Below are 18,698 nucleotides of genomic sequence, written 5' to 3' on the forward strand. Positions count from 1 at the left end.
CCTTCAAAGTTTTCAGGAATTCCCACTATTTTAACATTTATTTGGCAGGCTTTATCTTTTGCATCCACTGTTTCATGTTTCAGACATTCTAGCCATTCATCTGACCCTTCTGAACATGCTTTGAATTCCTTATTTTCAGAAATCGTGTCAAGGATCACCTCTGTATGACCATTTGGGCTGCAAATAACTTCCGCCAGCTCTTCTCCTATAGCATGCTCCACAAACAGCAGCTACCCTTTTCTTTTCCTCATTGTATTCCCCTTCTTACTTTATGGTGACATTCACTTTCAGGGGTGTTTTTTTTTTTATTTGCTTTGACGCTTGTTAATTAACAGCGCTTTTTAATTCCCAGAACCACTACTTTTCTTTGTGGAGCTCTGCAGTTTTGATGTACCTCAGTGAGATACCATACTGGAAGTCTGTATTCTAATTAGTTTTGATCAGTTTAGGAGCTTTGTTTTATGCAGGAAAGTTAATTTTTTATGGGGTTTGCACATGCATTTTTATGCTTGCAGTTGTGGCATAGTTCTGTAGGCAGCTAATCCTACCTGCACTTTATCAACACAAGGTTGAAGGTCTATATGTACACAGACAACCATTCTTCTGCATATAGCATGTACTAAGCTGGAAATTATTTTCTATTCTGTTGGAAACTGAGAGTGATGGTTTACACATAATAAAAACAGAAAAATAAAATACTACTTAAAAGACATAGCTTACAATATTTAGTATGTTACAGCCAAACTTAAAACCAACATTCAGTACTTACAGACAGCCACCATATAATGCTCTTTAATATCAGTATAGAACTATGCTCTAAAATCCCTAGAATCAGTCTTACCGTATAGCCATTTATGTCTTGGGCGTTCACTTCTGCACCATGTGCAACAAGGAGAGTGATAACTTGGGTGTACCCCTCTTTGGCAGCTAGCATTAATGGAGTCATTAACACACTGAAAGGAAAAGAGAAACAACAAAAGTCACTGCTATGTATCCATACTTCCTTCATTCTAAAATGAAAATATAGAAACAAATATGTCAAAGAACAAGATGATGTGGGATTGACTATGGACCTGGGCATTGCAGGACCCCAATAGTGGGAGTGAATGACAAATATCAACTCACCCACCGACACCCACTACAGGATAGATGTCATGCAGTTCATGAGTCTGGGACATCTGTTTTAAAAAAAGAAGTTATGTACTTACCATAACGTTCCATGCATGTTGTCCATCTCAAACTTTATTCTCACTGATGGGTCGGGATCTGATGTGTCGGATCCGTCTCAGCCTTTACAAAAGCTCAAGGACTTCAGCAAAGCTTGTAGGTCTCAATCCCTACCCATAATGCAGTTCCTCAACTTCCTCAGATCTTGTTTGCTCACCTAGAAATCATAAGAAGAGCAGCAACTGTCTATCATAAGAAAAGTGTATACAGTTGTAATTCTTAAGGGTCAAAGTTAGCATTTCTGAGGATAAGCAGGTCCAAAATGTAGTGTCCACTTGGTCTCCCAGGAGACCTGGAAGGGGGCATGGATGGTGGGTTTTGAGAAAGAAGTTTTGTACTCACCATAACGTTACATGTTTGTTGTCCTTCATCTCCCCTTCCTTCTTGCTGTTTGGGTTCGGACCCGATACTTGGCTCCGACTCGGCTGTATACTATAGCTCGAGAGCTTTTACTGGCTCGAGGCTAGCCCCTATCCCAACATACCTAGCAATTGTTACCCAGATCTCGTTTGTGATAATCCAGCACTAGACTATGCAGGAAGAAAAATTTAATCTATATTTACATATAAGAGAACACCTGTATATAAAGGTGTAAGCAATCAGCAAGAGAAAGAAGGGGAGAATAGGACTAGGTACAAAGGAAACCCAGCCAGTGTAGTCAATAAAAGGAATTCCTCTCAATCTTGCATGAAGGGGGAAGGAGGGCGAGACGCAAGAAGGAAGATGAGATGAAGGACAACAAACTTGGAATGTTATGGTGAGTACATAACTTCTTTATGTTATGTTGTCCCTATCTCGCCTTCGTTCTTGCTGTTTTGGACCACGTCCCTAGCACCAGTCTCTTGAGTGGCTCACTGGAAAAAAATCTTCAGGATCGTAGAGCCAAAGGATGCCCTCTCTGTTCCAGGAGGCCACATCTACTTTGTAATGAGTGATAAAGGTATGAGGATTAGCCCATGTCGCTGCCGCACAGATCGAATCCAGCAGCAGTCTGGCTTGAAAAGCAATAGAGGTAGCCAAGGCCCTAGTTGAGTGTCCTTTAATTTTCCCTGGAAGTTTTTTATTGCACAAATCATAGATGCAGATTACTGTATCTGAAAGCCACTTAGATAAAGTCACTTTTGAAAGTGAGCAACCTTTCTTGTTCTCTGCAAAGGACATGAACAATTGGTCAGATTTTCTGAAGTCCTTGGTCCTGTAAAACGTAACTGTCTATGAATGTCCAGTTGATGGAGCTTATACTCTTGCCTTGTTGCCATGATTGGGGAAGAATACCGGAAGCTCTATGGATTGATTAAAATTGTAGTCTGAGCACACCTTGGGTAAGAAAGAGGGGTTAGTTCTAAGATAAACTATCTTTGTGGAAAATCAAGTACAGGGGATGAAAAGATGAGGCCTGTAATTCTGAAACCTTACTAGCTGAGGTAATGGGGGTTAAGAAAAAGGTCTTCTATGACAGAAATTTCAATGGACAAGAAGCAGGTGGCTCAAAGGAGGGGAAGAATCAGAGCCTCTAACACTAAATTTAGATCTTGGGGGGGGTCCTCTTATTGGAGGTCTTAAAAGAGTAGCACCTCTTAAGAATGCTTTACATAGCCTATGGGACATAATGTTGGAGCCCATTTCTCCCACATGGAAATCAGAAATGGCAGCCAACTGAACCCAGATAGGAGCTGCTGCTGCTCCTTGCTCAAAGGTCTCAGTAAAAAATTCGAGACTCTTTGAAATGGGTGCAGTAAAGGGATCAATCTCGTTTTTGACTGCCCAACAAGAGAACCTCTTCCATTTACTAGCATAAAGTTTCCTTGTAGTGGGCTTATGGGAGGAAATCAAAATGTGTTGAATTGCCGTAGAAACATCAGGAAGCCTGGCTAAGACCGGAAGCGGAGAAATCAAGCAGTCAGCTTGAGAGTTTAAATGGAGGGATGGAGATTACCCGACTGATGCATCAGGAGATCTGGAACTGGGTCCAGGATCCAAGAGTCCCCCTGCAGATGAGGCCAAAGGAATGGGCACCATATCTGACGAGGCCAGTAAGGGGCAACCCTAAAACTGTGCTTTCTAAAGAACATTGGGGATCAGGGGAAATGGTAGAAAGGTGCAAAGCAGTCCCGGGGGCCAATCGTGAACAACTGCGTCCCTGTGGGACTGTCCCATTGGTGGGATCAGGGCAAAGTAACTGCTGCATTTGTTGTTGAGGGGGGTGGCAAAAAGATTGCAGCATGGTTGGCCCCATTTGCAAAAAATCAAGTCCAGAACCTCCTGTTTCGGGGACCACTTATGAGGCATCAGAATAGCCATGCTGAGCTTGTCCGCTACCACACTGGCTTTCCCTGGGATGTGCATTGCAACCACAAAGCGTTAGGAAGACATTGCCCATTGCCATACTCATAGAGCCTCTCGACACAAGGGATAAGACCTGGTTCCGCCCTGTTTGTTGATGTACCATACCACTGACATATTGTCTGTCTGAATTGCTATAGTCCCTGTAGGTAGAGAGTCTTGAAGTGCTTGCAACACCAGAAGCACCGCTCTCATCTCTAGGACATTGATGTGCAAGTGGTACTCGTGTTCCTGCCAAGTCCCTTGAACAGTTTTGTCCCAGATAATGCCCCCCACATCCTATCTGGGAAGCATCCGTGGTCACTGTGGCTAAGTGGTGGGGGCGGTTAGAAACGGTCTGCCCATTGACACCAGAGGGGAGTGAAGCCACCATGCAAAGTCCTTCTTGCAAGACTCTGTGATCTAAATCTGATGTGACATAGGTAAATCCTAAAAAGACCACTGAAAAAAAGGAGCCACTGCAGAATTCTCATGTGGAAGTGCACCATAAGGACCAAAGTAATTGCTGCAGCCATCAAATCCAAAACCTTGAGGACAAACCTTGCTGGACTCTCATTTGCCATGAGGACTGAAACTTGATGACGAATGGTTAACACCCTTTCTTGAGGCAGTTTTGCTATTATGGCCCTTGTGTCTAAATCTGCCCCTATAAATGCAATATACTGACAAGGCAACAAGGCAGACTTTTTGCAGTTTATGGTGATGCCTAGTTGTGTACAAGTGTGAATAGTGGAGTACCATGCCTCAATCAGTTGATGCTTGGTGGTGGCATGAGGAGCCAGTCATCTAGATATGGAAACACTCGGAATCCTAGATGCCTCAGGTGAGCCGTAACTACTGCCATGCATTTGGTGAACACCCTGGGGGCTGTGGTGAGACCAAAGAGCAGAGCTCTGAACTGGTAATGACTGGCTCCCAGCTGAAAGCTTAGATACCTCCTGGATCGAAGTGCAGATACCTCCTGGATTGCCTGTCCATTTTTATGTCATAGTACGCATCCTGGAGATCGCTAGAGCACATCCAGTTGTCCTGACCCAAAAAAAGGGAAGAATGGACTGCAGTGTTACCATCCAGAACTTTTTCTTGACTGATTTGTTCAGTTTGCTGAGATGTAAAACGGGCCTCCAGTCCCCTGTCCTTTTTGGAACTAAAAAGAACCTTGGGTAAGTTTTGGATTCAATTTGGTCTGCAGGGACTTTTTGGATGGCTCTTTTTTCTAGCAACCTTTGAACTTCTAGGTTTGCGTGATCCCGAAGACTGGGTGGAACATCTGGGATTGACTGTTTTCCTGTAAGGGGTGGTTGGGAGAAGGGAATTTTGTAACCCCTGGATATGATCGATAGTACCCATGTATTCTCTGTGATTGTTTGCCAGGCTTTAGGGTACAAGGATAATCTGCCCCCAACTGCCTCCAGAGGCGGACAGTCGGGCCTCCATTCCGGAGCGCTGGAAAGGCCTGCCAGAGAAAGTCTCTGCTGGCCTGATTCTGCGGACCCCCCACCACCACCACAAAATCAGCATCTCTCATTATTTCCCCCTCTGCCCCTAGGGGAAAAATCTTAACCTGTGTCAGACGAAACTCCCTGAGACTTCCAGAACTACATCTTCCCACTCTTCTGACCTTCGGGGTACGGACTAGAGGGAGCAGAAAAACATACTCCCATGGCAGAGAGAGTTTTGCTATCCCGTTCACACCTGGTAAGAGTCTCTTTTACCTGAGGCCTGAACAGAGACGAGCCATCAAAAGGGCTGTTGGTAAAGGAGGACTTTAAGGGCTCCACAAATTGACAAAGGCGCATCCAGCAGTGTCTACGTAAGGCAACTCCTGTACCTGCTGCCCTACTCACTCCATCTGCTGCGTAAGAGATCAGCCGCATGGAGGAGTTAACTACAGAAGTCAAGGTGGCAAGCTGTGAAGCCGCCTTGCCTGCAGCTCCTTCAGCTGTAGGATCCTGTAGGGTATTTCCCAACTCCTTCAGAAGATCCCTACGAAGGCATGTAAAGTGGGACAAATAATTCAGTGAGAACTAAGGGTAAAGGCCACTGAAGAAAACATACACTTCCCATACCTGTCCATAGTACAGGACTCTGTTCAGCAGATGCACAGAAGTGTCCATTAGTTCTTTCTTGGTGGCTGCTGCTACCACCATAGCATCAACAGGCACACCTTTTAATAGAAAAGGCGTATCTGGAGCAGTTATGAATTTATTGGGGCTCCTCAGAACTGGCTCCATAGTCTCTGGAGAGCTCCATGCCTTCTGACTCACTAGGGCAGGAGCGGGTCAAAAGGTGGAGACACCCAAGAGGTGGAGGGTCGGGAACCAAATGCATCCAGGTACACAGACTCATACTCAGAAGGGGCAAGGGATTTCCAGCCACCCTTCTGTCTAAGGATTTTCAGGATGCCTGAAAAGGAGACATCTTCAGAGGGGGACGGTGGTTCCCTTCTGAGTCTTCCAAGTCCGTGTCTGAAGTGAGAGACTCAGGGGAGTCCAAATGCGTCCTCCTGCATTTTCTCTTCTGAGGGACCTCCTCTGAGGGGTGCTCTGGGGAGGTTTCAGAAGAGGTGGGGTGGCCCAGTGTGGTGTCCTGGAGCATGGGTTCCCTACGCTTGGGGGGAGGGGAGGTTCTGAGGTGGACACCGGCACTGAAGGAGAAGGAGCCAATGGAGCAGAGGTTGGAGCAGTCTCAGAAGACAGCACACATCACCTCGAAGGCACTGCGTTCCTGGTCAGACAGAGTCCCCGGCTCCGAAGAGACCGGGGATCTCCTCCGAACAGAGGGTGATGGCTCAGAGGCTGATGTAGGAGCCAAGCTCACCTGTGCCAAAGCTCCAAGAGGGAGAGTGGGGTCGGACAAGGGTCCGATGCCACTTCCCCCTTGGAGTCAACGAGAGAGCATTGGCCCCCAGATCCCTCGATAGACAATGAGGAGATCGGAGCAGTAGTCGGAACAGAGAGACCGGTGGTAGTTGGAACCAACGGTTCCACCACAACGGCTTCCATGCACTCCGGCTCCGAACTCAAGGGAGTCAGAGGAGAAATCGATAATGGTGTGGGTTGGAGTGTGGGTTGGACTGTCAGCACCACTTCCTTCTGGGCTGGGCTGGATGATAATTTAGCTAATGCCGGTGTCTTCAGAAGCCTGTTCACAGTCTCCACATCATCATCTGAAAGACTCCTGGATGACAGAGAGGAATGGATGGAAGACCGATGACTGCCTGCCACAGATTGCAGAAGCAGAGACTGTGGAACAGATGCACTGGTTCCAAAGAGGGAGACCTGGTTCTCTTGTGAGTCCTGACTGGCTCCGAGACTACTGATGGAGCCACAGGAAAAAGAGCTTTGTTGGATCAACACTCAAAGTTTCCAGCAGTAGGGGGGTTTCATATGGGATAAGAATAAGATGACAAGAAATGATGTCATTCTGCAAGCTATCCCAGCAGTAATATTTGAGATGTTAATTTAAGAAGTCTCTTAGAGAGACAGCATTCTGTATTCCATCCAGGACCTGACCAGAACTAGATGATCCATTCACCACATCTGCCATGCTCTTAAGTTAACTAGGGTATAGGAATTCTCTTAGATTCAGTCAGGAATATAATGAAGCATAGTTTAGATGTTTTTCTTTATTTGAGACTGCCCTGCAATGTTGTTTTAAATATTTCCTGTGGTTTTGAACTCTGATGTCACTGTGAATATATACGGAGTGCTTTCTTGTTCTTTTATTACTTATTATTAAATACATTTAAACCTTTCATTGTGGCTGGTCTTTGTGAGACCTATTTAAGTTTTGAGAGTATTTATAGGTTCATAGGTTGGTACTGGGCTATCGGCCCTAGGGCCTATACAAGCTTAGCCATAACAATTCCCTGGCTATTTCTTCCCACATTTACTTCCCCGGACCTCTGTCTAGCAGGGTGACAGACACGATCCCCGGGGTGAATTTCTTATCTCCCATCCAATCGTCAAGGCTCCTTTTGAAGAGAGCCAAAGAGGCGCTCTGCTTGACATGTATGGGCAGTCTATTCCAGAGTCTGGGGAGTCTCTGGATCAGGAACCTATCCCCTCCAGCATGTTTTGTTTATTGTGATGACAAGGTTTAGATCCCTGGAGCGTGTGGCTCTGAGGGATTGAGATTTCTTTAAGTGTAGCATGTCCAACAGCTCTGGGTTTGACATGGCCTTGTATGTTGAGCAGAGATCGCCTCTGAGTAGACGATATGCGACAGAGTATAGCTGGAGTATTTTAAGGTGGTCAGCGTAGGGCATTTGCTTTAGACCAGTGATTCTTTTAGTGAGGTATTTCTGTGGCCTTTCCAGTTGTTGCAAATGTCTTGAGAGGTACATACCAAACGGGGAGTTGTTTTCTATAATAGGTCTAATGACGGATGAGTACAGTGGGACAATGACCTCCTTTTTTCTGGATGAAAAGCCCTTAGTGAGGAGGTGTGCCACATAGAAGGATTTCCTGACTGTTGTGGCAATGTGGTTATCGAAAGTGAGACCACTATCCACCTGTGTCCCTAAGTCTCTTATCACACTTTCGGTGTTTAGTGTACTGCCACCTATGTGGTAATTCACGGGTACATGTTTTTTTCCCCAACGGGGAGAATTATACATTTCTTGGCATTGAGCTTGAGCCCATGGCTCTGACACCAAGCATCTGTTTCTGCAGGGCCCTTTTGTAGACTATCCGCATCATTTGGGAATTCAATAATAGCTCCCAGTTTGCAGCCATCTGCAAACTTTGTTAGCCAGAGTCCCTTAGTGTTGGCCTGTACTTCAGAGAAGTAGATGCCAAATAAGAGCTGTCGCAGAACTGAACCCTGAGGTACTCCACTTGTCACTTGGAGTCTGCTAGTTTTACAGTGTGGATTCTGTCAGTAAGCCAGCTGGCAACCTATTGAGTGACGTAGGGATTAATGCCCAGCTTAGTAAGTCTATCTATGATTCCAGAGGGGGGATGGTGTCAAAGGCCTTCGCGAGGTCCAGATAGGCTGTGTGGGCCGCCTTACCCTCGTCCATGGCTCTGGAAACTAATTCGAAGAAGTCAACCAGGTTCAGCAGACAAGATCGGCCCTTAAACCCAAAATGGGTTGGGTCCAGTGTTTGAAGGTTGCCAATGTCTTTGTTTAAAAGTTCCATGATAATACATTCCATGGCTTTGCAGATCAGACTCGTCAGACTGATGGGGCAGTATGTCCCGGGATCCAAGGTGGATCCCCCCTTGTGGAGTGGGATAACTGTAGCTGTGTGCCACTCAGTGGACATGAAGCCTGAGGTGAGGTTATGATTAAACATGACACTTAGGTGAGGGGCCAGTTCATTTTGTAGTTCATGTAATACACAGCCCAGGATGTCATCTGGTCCCATGGATGCTGTATTCTTAGCTTTGGAGAGTGCGTTTTTTACCTGTGTGGCCATGAGTACCGGAATGTGCAATCTTCCAGTATTGAGATGGGCCGTTTAGGGGGTGAAGTTGGCACTGAGTTGATCTGCCAGGATATTGACAATATCCTTGGGATCAGTATATTTAATGACATTCTGTTGTAGCTCAGAGCAGATATGAGCATTGCCATTTAGATTCTTGACATAGTTATAGAATGCCTTGTGGTTGTCTTTGGAATCTTTGGCAATTTTATTTTCATAACTAGCTTTGGAGGATTTTCTGAGGGATCTCAGCTTCTAACTGAGGATGGTAAGGGAGTTTATTGCATACTGGGATTTTCCTCTTTTCTGGAACAGTTTCTTCCTTTTGTTGTAAAGTTTGTTTATGGCAGGGGACCACCAGATTGGCTTCCTTTTTTTGGAGGAGAGCATCTTGGTTCTATTTGGGATGGCACGATTCATGCATGAGTGGATGTGCTTGTACAGTGCCTTAGTGTAGGATTCAGCAGTCGAAACTTTCAGTTCCCGTCTGCATGGGTGTCATGAAGTTTATCACTTCTGACTTGAGTAGCATGAAGTTGGCTTTGGAGAAGTTTTTTATGGAGGTTTCCTTACTGGGGGGGTTGGGATGTGGATGTTAAGGGTGATTAGCTTATGGTCAGACCTGACCAACAAGGGGGTGACTATAGGTGTGGAGCATTGATTTCCCATGCTGGTAGTGACCAGGTCTAGGATACTGGAGCCCCTGGTGGGACTATGGATTAGTTGGATCCAGGGCATTGGAATTTATGAATTCCAAAAACCGTTGGGCAAAGGTGTTGGTACACAAGTAGTTTTCCCAGTTAATGGCAGGGTAGTTGAAATCACCCAGTATGAGGGTGTTTGGTTGTATCTTAATATTTTCCAGTATGTTTAGGAAGGTGTAGTGAGAATCTTGGGGCATGATGGGGATCTGTAGCAAGCTAAAATTTGGACTGCAGTCTTATCTAGTATTGGTTGCACCTGGAGAATTTCAGATGCACTGTGTTGGGCAACTAGCCTGCTGGTGTGAATATCCTTGGTGAATATGGACACTCCACCTTTAGTGTTTTGGTCCTGGTTCAGTGGCCGAAAAGTGTGGTAAGAGTTGTAGCCTGGTATTGCAGGGGTGCACTCTGGAGCCTTGAACTAGGTCTCCGTTACTGTACAGATATCGATGTTCTCCATTTTTAGGAGTGCCTCAAGAGAGTGCATTTTGAGGTTTAGACTTCTACCATTGAGTAGCATTACCTTCAGAATTTGCATGCTTGTACCTGTTACGGTGGTGGTTTTGTCCTTTGAACTTTGCCTAAAAAAGGCACTATAGGGGTGGCAGAGCCTTAGCCAGTAACCTGAATCCCAGGGGTGACAGGTGCAGACCATCTCTGGCAAAACATCAGGGTCTGTCGATCATGTCATCCCAGGCAGACAGATACTGGGCCCCCTTTGAATGACAACAGAAGCTTAGCGAATTGTTGAATTCAATCATTTTGCCCTTACACTGTGGTATCATTTTGGGTGAAGACAGGATGCTACTCAGGGCTAGAGTCTACCTGCCAGGGCCACATGATCCAAGAGTTCTTCCATGTCTCTTTTCATGTAGTCCAGGGAGGTACGTCTCAAGTCATACACTCCAACATGGACAATGATAGAGTCATATTTTTGCTTGTTGTGGAGTGACTTGAGTGCATGCGTTATGTGGCGGATGCTGGCACCCGACAGGCAGCTGACTGTAATTTTATCCTTGTTCAGCCTGGTGAGTGGGTCATCAGTGTGCCTGACTATAGAGTCACCTATGACTAAAGTGTTAGATAAGCTGTCTTGCCTTAGGGGCTGTTGCTAGGTGGCAAACTGGTGTTGTGAACTATGTGACACTTTGGTTGTGATTGGTGTTTGCTTGCATTTCAGCTTCGGAGGTCCTTGTTGCTTGGGCAGGTTACAGTTAAGGGCCTGCGCATATGTGGATTTAATGTTGTTATATGTGGGTGTTGGTGGTGTGGGTTTAGAAGGGCTGTGTGTTGCTTGAGGTGTAGTGCGGGTGTTAACCTTCTCCTCTTGATTGTCTAGCACAATCTTGGGTGGAGAGAGCTTTGCTTCCAGTTTGGCTATGTAAGTGCATCTCTCACAGGTTGTAGTGTTGGGTGGTAGGAGGAGAGGGTTGCCTGTGTACATGAGGAAATTGCTGCATTGCCCCAGTATGCCCAGATTTACCAGGTGGACAGGAGAAATCACTGGAAGCTGACCCTTGGACAGGCCTGGTTTGGTGCTTTTTTTTGTAAAGTACAGGAGCAGTTTTCCCTTACCTTAGCAAGATACTTTGCAGTTATAGGCTGTTTAGTGCCTATGATTAATTTCTCCTTATTAACAAGGAGAGTTGAGTGCTTGTATCAGTTTAAGGCTTCCTAGTGCTTTCCAGCAGGTATTAGAGCAAGTGCTAGTCACAGTGATGCTTAAATGTAAGAGGAAAAAAAATGGTTTATCCTAAACACTGCAGTGTGCACTAGATAAGTTAGATGTGAAAGTAGGTAACTTAAGTTTTAGTGGAGAGTCACTATTTTAAAACAGCAAGACAGATTGAAAGAGGGTGGTCACTTTTGTATTCTGGTACTATGGAATACAGTAGGATGACCAATAAATTTAAATAGTTGAAGGGGAGTGATTTCACAAAATGATAATTTTGTGCTTACTCACACAAGCCAGTGAAAGCAGAGAGGAAATGAGATATATGGTCAAATTGGCAGGCAACTAGAAAGAGTGGTATTTAAGAACACGACAGTAAGTGGGTGGTGACACACTGTGGGCCACTCCTAATAGCCTTGCTCTTCATCAAATTACCCTTTGTATTAATATCAATATTACACAGTAAGTTTGAGCACCCTTTGTTAAGGGCCTTAGAGTAGCAGATAAGAGTTGGCTGGTGCAGTGATAACTACCTTATAGTCTGGGCAAAAGGGGGGCATAGCTAGTAAACCTGTGCGCCAGCCTTTCCCAGGTGTGTGTGTGTGTGTGTGTGTGTGTGTGTGTGTGTGTGTGTGTGTGTGTGTGTGTGTGTCATCTACTTGGGCAGAGACACAAAGCACTGGTTGGACAGAAAGGGTGCTGGAAGTCTTAGCTTGTAAATTCAGCTGAAATATCAATTCTGTCTGTGCCAGTGGGGAGTCTTATTGGGGATCTGGAGAAAGAGGGAGAAACCAACCCTTGACTGACTGTGGTCTCTGTGTGCTCTTAAGGGAAGCTGTACTTGATGCAGGGAGCTGCATCTGGAAATACTGTACCTGTCATCCTCCCAGTGTACGTCCCCCACTGTTGCCAGTGGTGAGGATTGAGGCTCCTTGATCACCAGTCCAGAGGTGAGGCGTCACAAGTGGATGGGTAGATCAATGTCTTTCCTGGAGTATAGGGGAACAGAGCTAGAATCATTTCTTAATTGCTGCAAAGCCATAACCTCATCTTTGTCTAAATTATGGAAGGTATTATTTGATTCTTTGATAGCAACCATTTCCTTTTCACACATTTTAACAGAAGTACCAACCATAGAAGGGAACTGAAGATTATACAAACTGGAACGCTTCAATGGGTTAACTATGGAGTCACCATAATTCGAAAATGCGAGTTTAATGTGGCACTCTGCAGCAATTAAGAAATTATTCTAGCCTAGCAATACGCCCAGCTGACAAAGGTGGGGCGACTGTCGTATTAGAGTCGATGCTTTATGTCAACAGTATGCAAGAGATGTTGACTGATACCACTACCTATATGGTTACAATGTGGCTGGCAGTTAATTCAGTCATGAAGAAAGTACGAATACTTGCATCTTTCCCAAACAGAATACCATGAATTAAGCAAAAGCTCCTTATCTACGACTGTCAAGTAACTGCTACACTGCCTAAGGACACTAGGTGCTATCAGACTGGCAGAGATGGCAAACATGCAAGGCTGAAACTTCCATTACAGTCTAGAGATTTGGAAAGTTGAAGATTTACAAATTAAATAATTATTGTAAGGAGACTTCCAGACAGCAAGTGTCGAAACATACAAATGGTTCCTAGGTATAGACAATATTTTTCTTGTTACCCTGTTAATGCTATTCATTATAAACCCAACTTTAATTTGTGCCAGGGTCATGGCTGGAAAGGGTCACAGAACAACCCATCCACCAGATGAACAAAAACAGAAATTTGAAATAAAAACATTAGCCTGATGTTCAAGTTACTCTGCCCATATTATGAACTAATACAGACATAAATCTGACCGTTGGCAGCACCACTGATGAAGACAGTAACAAGAGAAACAATTGAAGGATGCAATAGTTAGTTACAGAGATGTGGGTAGTTTCAGACTGCAAACATCTTCTATATATTCCTGATGAGACTTCCTATTTCTATTCCTTTTTACAAACTCTGAAAGAGCAATGTCTTCTCAACAGCTCAGACAAAGACAGACCAAGACTTCAATAAATTCAAGACTGGCACTGTATGTACTCAATTCTACCACAGAACTTTCAGTGTCACTAATAAAACTCAATACTATTTAAGGGTGAATAAAAAAATCAGAGACTTATGACAGTACACCATATACAACACTTTATTCAAGGAGCACACAGTGCATAAACAATCTGCAACTGAGATCCAATCTGCATTACAGTTTTTGTGACACAGTATGAAATTCACAACTCACAATATCATTTATGTCCTGCCTATAACCAATCTGGTTAAACCAGACAAATAAAAAGAATGAGGTGAATTTCTCAGTTATCTGTAAACTGCAAACAGATACAGTACAAAATGAACACAACTGTAATTGGTAAGTTAACAAACCTTACTTGGGTAAGCCCAGTTATCGTATTTTAAACTAAAAGTGCTGTGTCAAATTTTAAGAATACCTATTTATTTTGTAATCGTATCACCATTACCTATATTTTTTGTAGAACAGTGTGCTTGTACAAATAACATTTAGCAGTAATCTGGCAAGCTAAACTTTAGCAGCAATCTGGCAAGCTAAACTTTTCTTACTTGTAATATTTTAGGTTTATACGACCAATAATATAAAGTATGGCAACAAGTAAAGTAATCAAAATAGATATCAAAGATGGTTAATTTAAAGAAGCAATCTGATTCTTAAATCCGTTAACATGTTCTTTCCTGTGTATTTATGGCTCCTTTTTCCTACAGGAAACAGTTAATCAATTTCCTGAAAAAAAAAAGAAAAGCTGAAACAGTCTGCATCACAGCTTTGGGCAAATAAGCATCATATGGCAAATTATGATAAACAAACGTCAGCAAAGAGGAACTACACCCATAGCTAAGCATGACAAATTTCCACACACCACGAAAGTCTAAATCATTCCGGTCTCTTTGATTTTACAATTAATTTCCACTGTAAATTATCACTAACTATCCATATGGCATACATTACTGTACAGGAGAGTACGCATTTATTTTTCCTGAACTTTGAAAACAAATATTTACTGCAATACTTCAATATTGAAAGTATTTAGGAAATGCCAGAAGTTTATTTGTATTAAAAAATTAATTAAATGAAGCATCAAAATTTGCCACCAGAGTTCAGAAAAACTGGTGTAACTTCTAATTCTACAGGCATACACCAATATGATAAACCACAGACCATGAGAATTGCTACTACATTTTTTTAAATTTTCCTTCTTTATACTTTTATGGGTGACTGTAAACGCTCACAGTAGAATTTTTTTATACAAATATTTGAGAGACCTCAGATTAATGTAGATACAGATGCATTTTAGGTCAGCTACTTAACCATAAGTATGTATTTTAAACAAAGAAAATCAAAATGCAGTCATCCAACTTTATGCAGAGTCTAAGGAACTTATTATCAGCCATTTATATGAGCTTAGTGCAAACCCCTAAGCTACTCTGCAAAGAAAAAGTCAGTTTTTAAAGATCTACATTTAAATACTGAAAGGTCACTGGTAAAAACAATCAATAAAAACAAACAGTAATAAGAAAAAGAACTAATAACATCTATTTAACCTACATTTGTAACAAGTCACTATGATGAAGTGGAAAACAATAACATACAAGATATAAAAGTACAGTTTTGTACCTACCATAAATGTAGATGTTCGAAGATCCACATTGCTGCAGTCATAACCTGTGGGTAGTCCGCTGTCCTCGGTCGGCCCGAATACCAAAGTGTTAGACTGGCGTCGGTCATGGTCGCTCAGATCTGACGTCAGTACGCCGTGGTATTAAAGCGCATGACCGACGTCATATCCTCAGTCTTTCTTGCCCCAGATGTCAGAAGGCCCTAAAAATATAGGCCATAGCCAAAAACAGAAAACCTCCAAAACCCATGTACAAACAATATTTACAACCCAAAACACACAGCCACTCCAAACTACAGAGGGGAAGGAGGGAGGGTAAATTGGACTGCAGCAATGTGGATCTTCGAACATCTACATTTATGGTAGGTACAAAACTGTACTATGTTCTTCATTTCACATTGCTGCAGTCATAACCTGTGGGTAGAATCCCAAAGCAAAGGTAAAGGGAGGTTGGCAAAATCATAAAGCATTGGGAGCTGCTAACATGCCCTGTAAAACTGCAGTGGCAAACCCAGCCCTAGATTTGGAATAAAGAGGGAGATGGTAATGTTTAGAAAAAGTGTGCACTGAACTCCAAGAAGCTGCTTCCAAAATATCTTTAGTAGCTACACCCCTTAAAAAAGCAGTAGAAGTGGCAGTAGCCCTAGTGGAATGAGGTCTGATTCCAGCCGGAATCTCCTTACCATGATGAGAATAACAAAAGCAATACAATGGCCAATCCACTTAGAAATAGTTTGTTTTGAAACAGGTTTCCCCTGAGAGCCCAAAGCAAAAGAAACAAACAACTGTTGAGACTGTCTGAACCCTTTAGTTCTGCTCAAATAATAACGCAACTGCCTGTGAATATCCAAAGTGTGCAAAATTTTCTCCCCTTTATTTTGGGGATCAGCATAAAATGTAGGCAAATGAATAGATTGGTTCAAGGCCACATTTGAAACCACTTTAGGCATAAAAGTAGGGTTAGTACGCAGGGATACCCTATCCTTATGAAAAATCAGGAAGGGTTCAACTGCCATTAGAGCCTGTAATTCAGATACCCTTCTAGCAGACGTAATGGCCAACAAAAAAGCAGTCTTCCAAGACAAAAACTTCAACTCAGATGTGGCTGCAGGTTCAAAAGGAGGTAAAGTGAGTTTTTCCAACACAAAATTGAGATCCCAGGAAGGAGTAGGAGCTCTACTGGGGTCTTATGTTCTTTGCCCCTCTAAGAAATTGCTTAAACAAAGGATGAGAGAATAATGGTGGGTCACAGTCATAGTGAGCAGAAATGGCTGCAGCATGAACTTTTACAGAGGAGAAAGACAAACCCTTGTCTAATAATTCTGTAAGATACTGAAGTGAAACACTCAAATTAGGCCCTGAAACATCAAAGCTCTTTGCTTTGCTCCAAATAAAAAATCTCCTCCATTTATCAGCATAAACTTTCCTTGTACTAGGCCTTCTGGCCTCCAAAATGACAATCAAAACTTGTTGAGGAAGCTGCGACCCTCCAGGTTCTAGAGCAGAATATGCCAGGCTGTCAGATGCAGGGACTGTATCCTGACATTGAGGAAATGATTGCCTGCCTGGGACAAAAGGTGTGGAATTGATGGCAAAGGCCAAGGAGGCTCCCGTACTAAACTCCTCAGCAGAGGGTACCAGTGCTGCCGTGGCCAATCTGGAGCTATTAGAATCATGGAGGGCTTGTCCTGTCTGACCTTCAAGAGCACCTTGGGAAGGAGAGGCAGAGGAGGAAAGGCATAGACGTGAAGATTGTTCCAACTGAATGATACAGCATCCACTTTCCAAGCTTTTGGATGAAACATCTTTGTGCAAAACTTTGGCAACTGGAAATTTAGTGGGGAAGCGAACAGATCTATGTCTGGAGTCCCCCAAATCACAGTCAACTGTCGAAATACATGAGGATCCAATTTCCACTCGTGGGGATCCACCATCTGTCTGTTCAAAACATCCGCTAAGGAGTTCTGTGCTCCTGGCAGAAACCTTGCCTGAAGAGTGAGGTGCAAACTGAGTGCAGTCTCCCACAAAATCATAGCTTGCCTGCAAAGAGGGTACGAATGGGTTCCCCCTTGCTTGTTGATGTACCACATGACAGTTGTGTTGTCTGTTCGAATCAACACTTGTCCTGGGTGAAGTAGATCCTTGAAAGCCATCAATGCAAATTGGACTGCTAACATCTCCTTCAAGTTGATATGCAAATGTTGAAGTCTGGCAGGCCACGTGTCTTGAACCCATTTTCCATTGAGGTGTGCTCCCCAAGCCTTGTCTGAGGCATCTGTCGTTAAGATCTGACTCGCCTCTGGTCGGGTCACAGAGAGTCCCTTGTTTAGGTGACATTCCTGAGCCCACCACAAAAATTCCTTTTGAATGCAAGGTATTATCTGAATGACAGTGTCCAAATCGTGGCAGTGTTGAGTCCATACACTGTTGAGATACCATTGTAGCTTCCTCATATGCAGTTTGGCATTGGGAAGCACCAGAATACAAGATGCCATGAACCCCAAGGCTTGAAGGACTGTCCTTGCAGTCAGCCTGGACCGTAGAGACAATTGTTGGAAGTAAAGTGTAAGATTTCTTTGCTTGTCCGGGGTCAAAAAGCCATCTGAGAGGCTGTATTCAGTCTCACACCCAGAAAGCACATTTCCTGAGAGGGTACTAGACTGGACTTTGTTTCGTTCACAGAATACCCTAGGCACCTTAACACTGCCATAACATACTGTAGATGGTGAAGTAGCTTGTCTTTGTCTTGAGCAAGAATCAGGCAATCGTCCAAATAAGGATAAATTTGTATTCCTCTTAACCTTAAGAAGGCTATCACCGAGCCAGAACCTTTGTGAACACCCTGGGCAGTAGATAAGCCAAAGGGCAATGCAGAGAACTGATAAAGTAAAGTCCCAGCCCGAAAACGCAGGAATCTCCTGCAACTGGGCCTGATAGGAATATGAAGATAAGCCTCTTTGAGATCCAGAGTTACCATCCAGTGATCTTTGCCCAACAGAGGCAGAAGTTGTTGCAAAGTCAACATTTTGAATTTTGGAATGTCCAGGTATGTGTTGAGGATAGATAAATCCAAAATTGGCCTCCAAGTGTTTCCTTTCTTTGGTACAAGAAACAGGCGAGAATAAAATTTTAGGCCCACTTCTGACAGAGGGACCTGCTGTATAGCCCCCATTTGAAGAAGTAAAGAAATCTGTTTGTGAGCTTCCACCCTTTGCTGAGGAGGAACGTCTGGCATGCCTTTGAAAGGAGGCAATGTGTGGAAATAAAACTTGTAGCCTCGGTCTATAATGTCCAACACCCATTTGTCCTGGGTGACTAAAAGCCAATTTTGCCTGAAAAGTGCCAACTTTCCTCCCAGAGGAGCTGCCAGACAGGAAGGATCTGGCAGCTGAAGATGCAGGTCATTGGGTCTGTTTACGAAAGGACTGGCCCCTGCCCTCACCTGTAGATTGTGCAGGGGAACTCCACGTTCTAGGCCTGAAAGAACCCTGAGCTCTGCCCCTACCACGTCTAGATCTGCCCCTAGACTGTAAATCAGAAGGGTAAGCCCATCCCTTAGTAGGCCAATTTCTGCTAAACTTAGGGGGCTGCCCCTGCAAAAAATCCTTAACAGTCTGCATAGACTTAGCTTTGTCTTTC

The 18,698-nt window shown here is 43.8% G+C and overlaps 1 protein-coding gene across 4 annotated transcripts in view; it reads right to left on the minus strand.

Moving 5' to 3' along the window:
- ASZ1 (ankyrin repeat, SAM and basic leucine zipper domain containing 1) overlaps positions 1–18,698 on the minus strand; it is a 1,559,240-nt gene that overhangs the window by 1,124,102 nt on the left and 416,440 nt on the right. For all 4 annotated transcript variants that reach the window (XM_044088717.1, XM_044088716.1, XM_044088719.1 and 1 more), the window contains one exon: positions 842–953. In XM_044088717.1, the coding sequence (XP_043944652.1) occupies positions 842–953 (112 nt within the window). The remainder of the gene's footprint in view (positions 1–841; positions 954–18,698) is intronic.

Source organism: Protopterus annectens, chromosome 11.part0, assembly GCF_019279795.1.
Source record: "Protopterus annectens isolate FY-2018-M chromosome 11.part0, PAN1.0, whole genome shotgun sequence".
In the NCBI taxonomy this organism is placed as follows: domain Eukaryota; kingdom Metazoa; phylum Chordata; order Ceratodontiformes; family Protopteridae; genus Protopterus; species Protopterus annectens.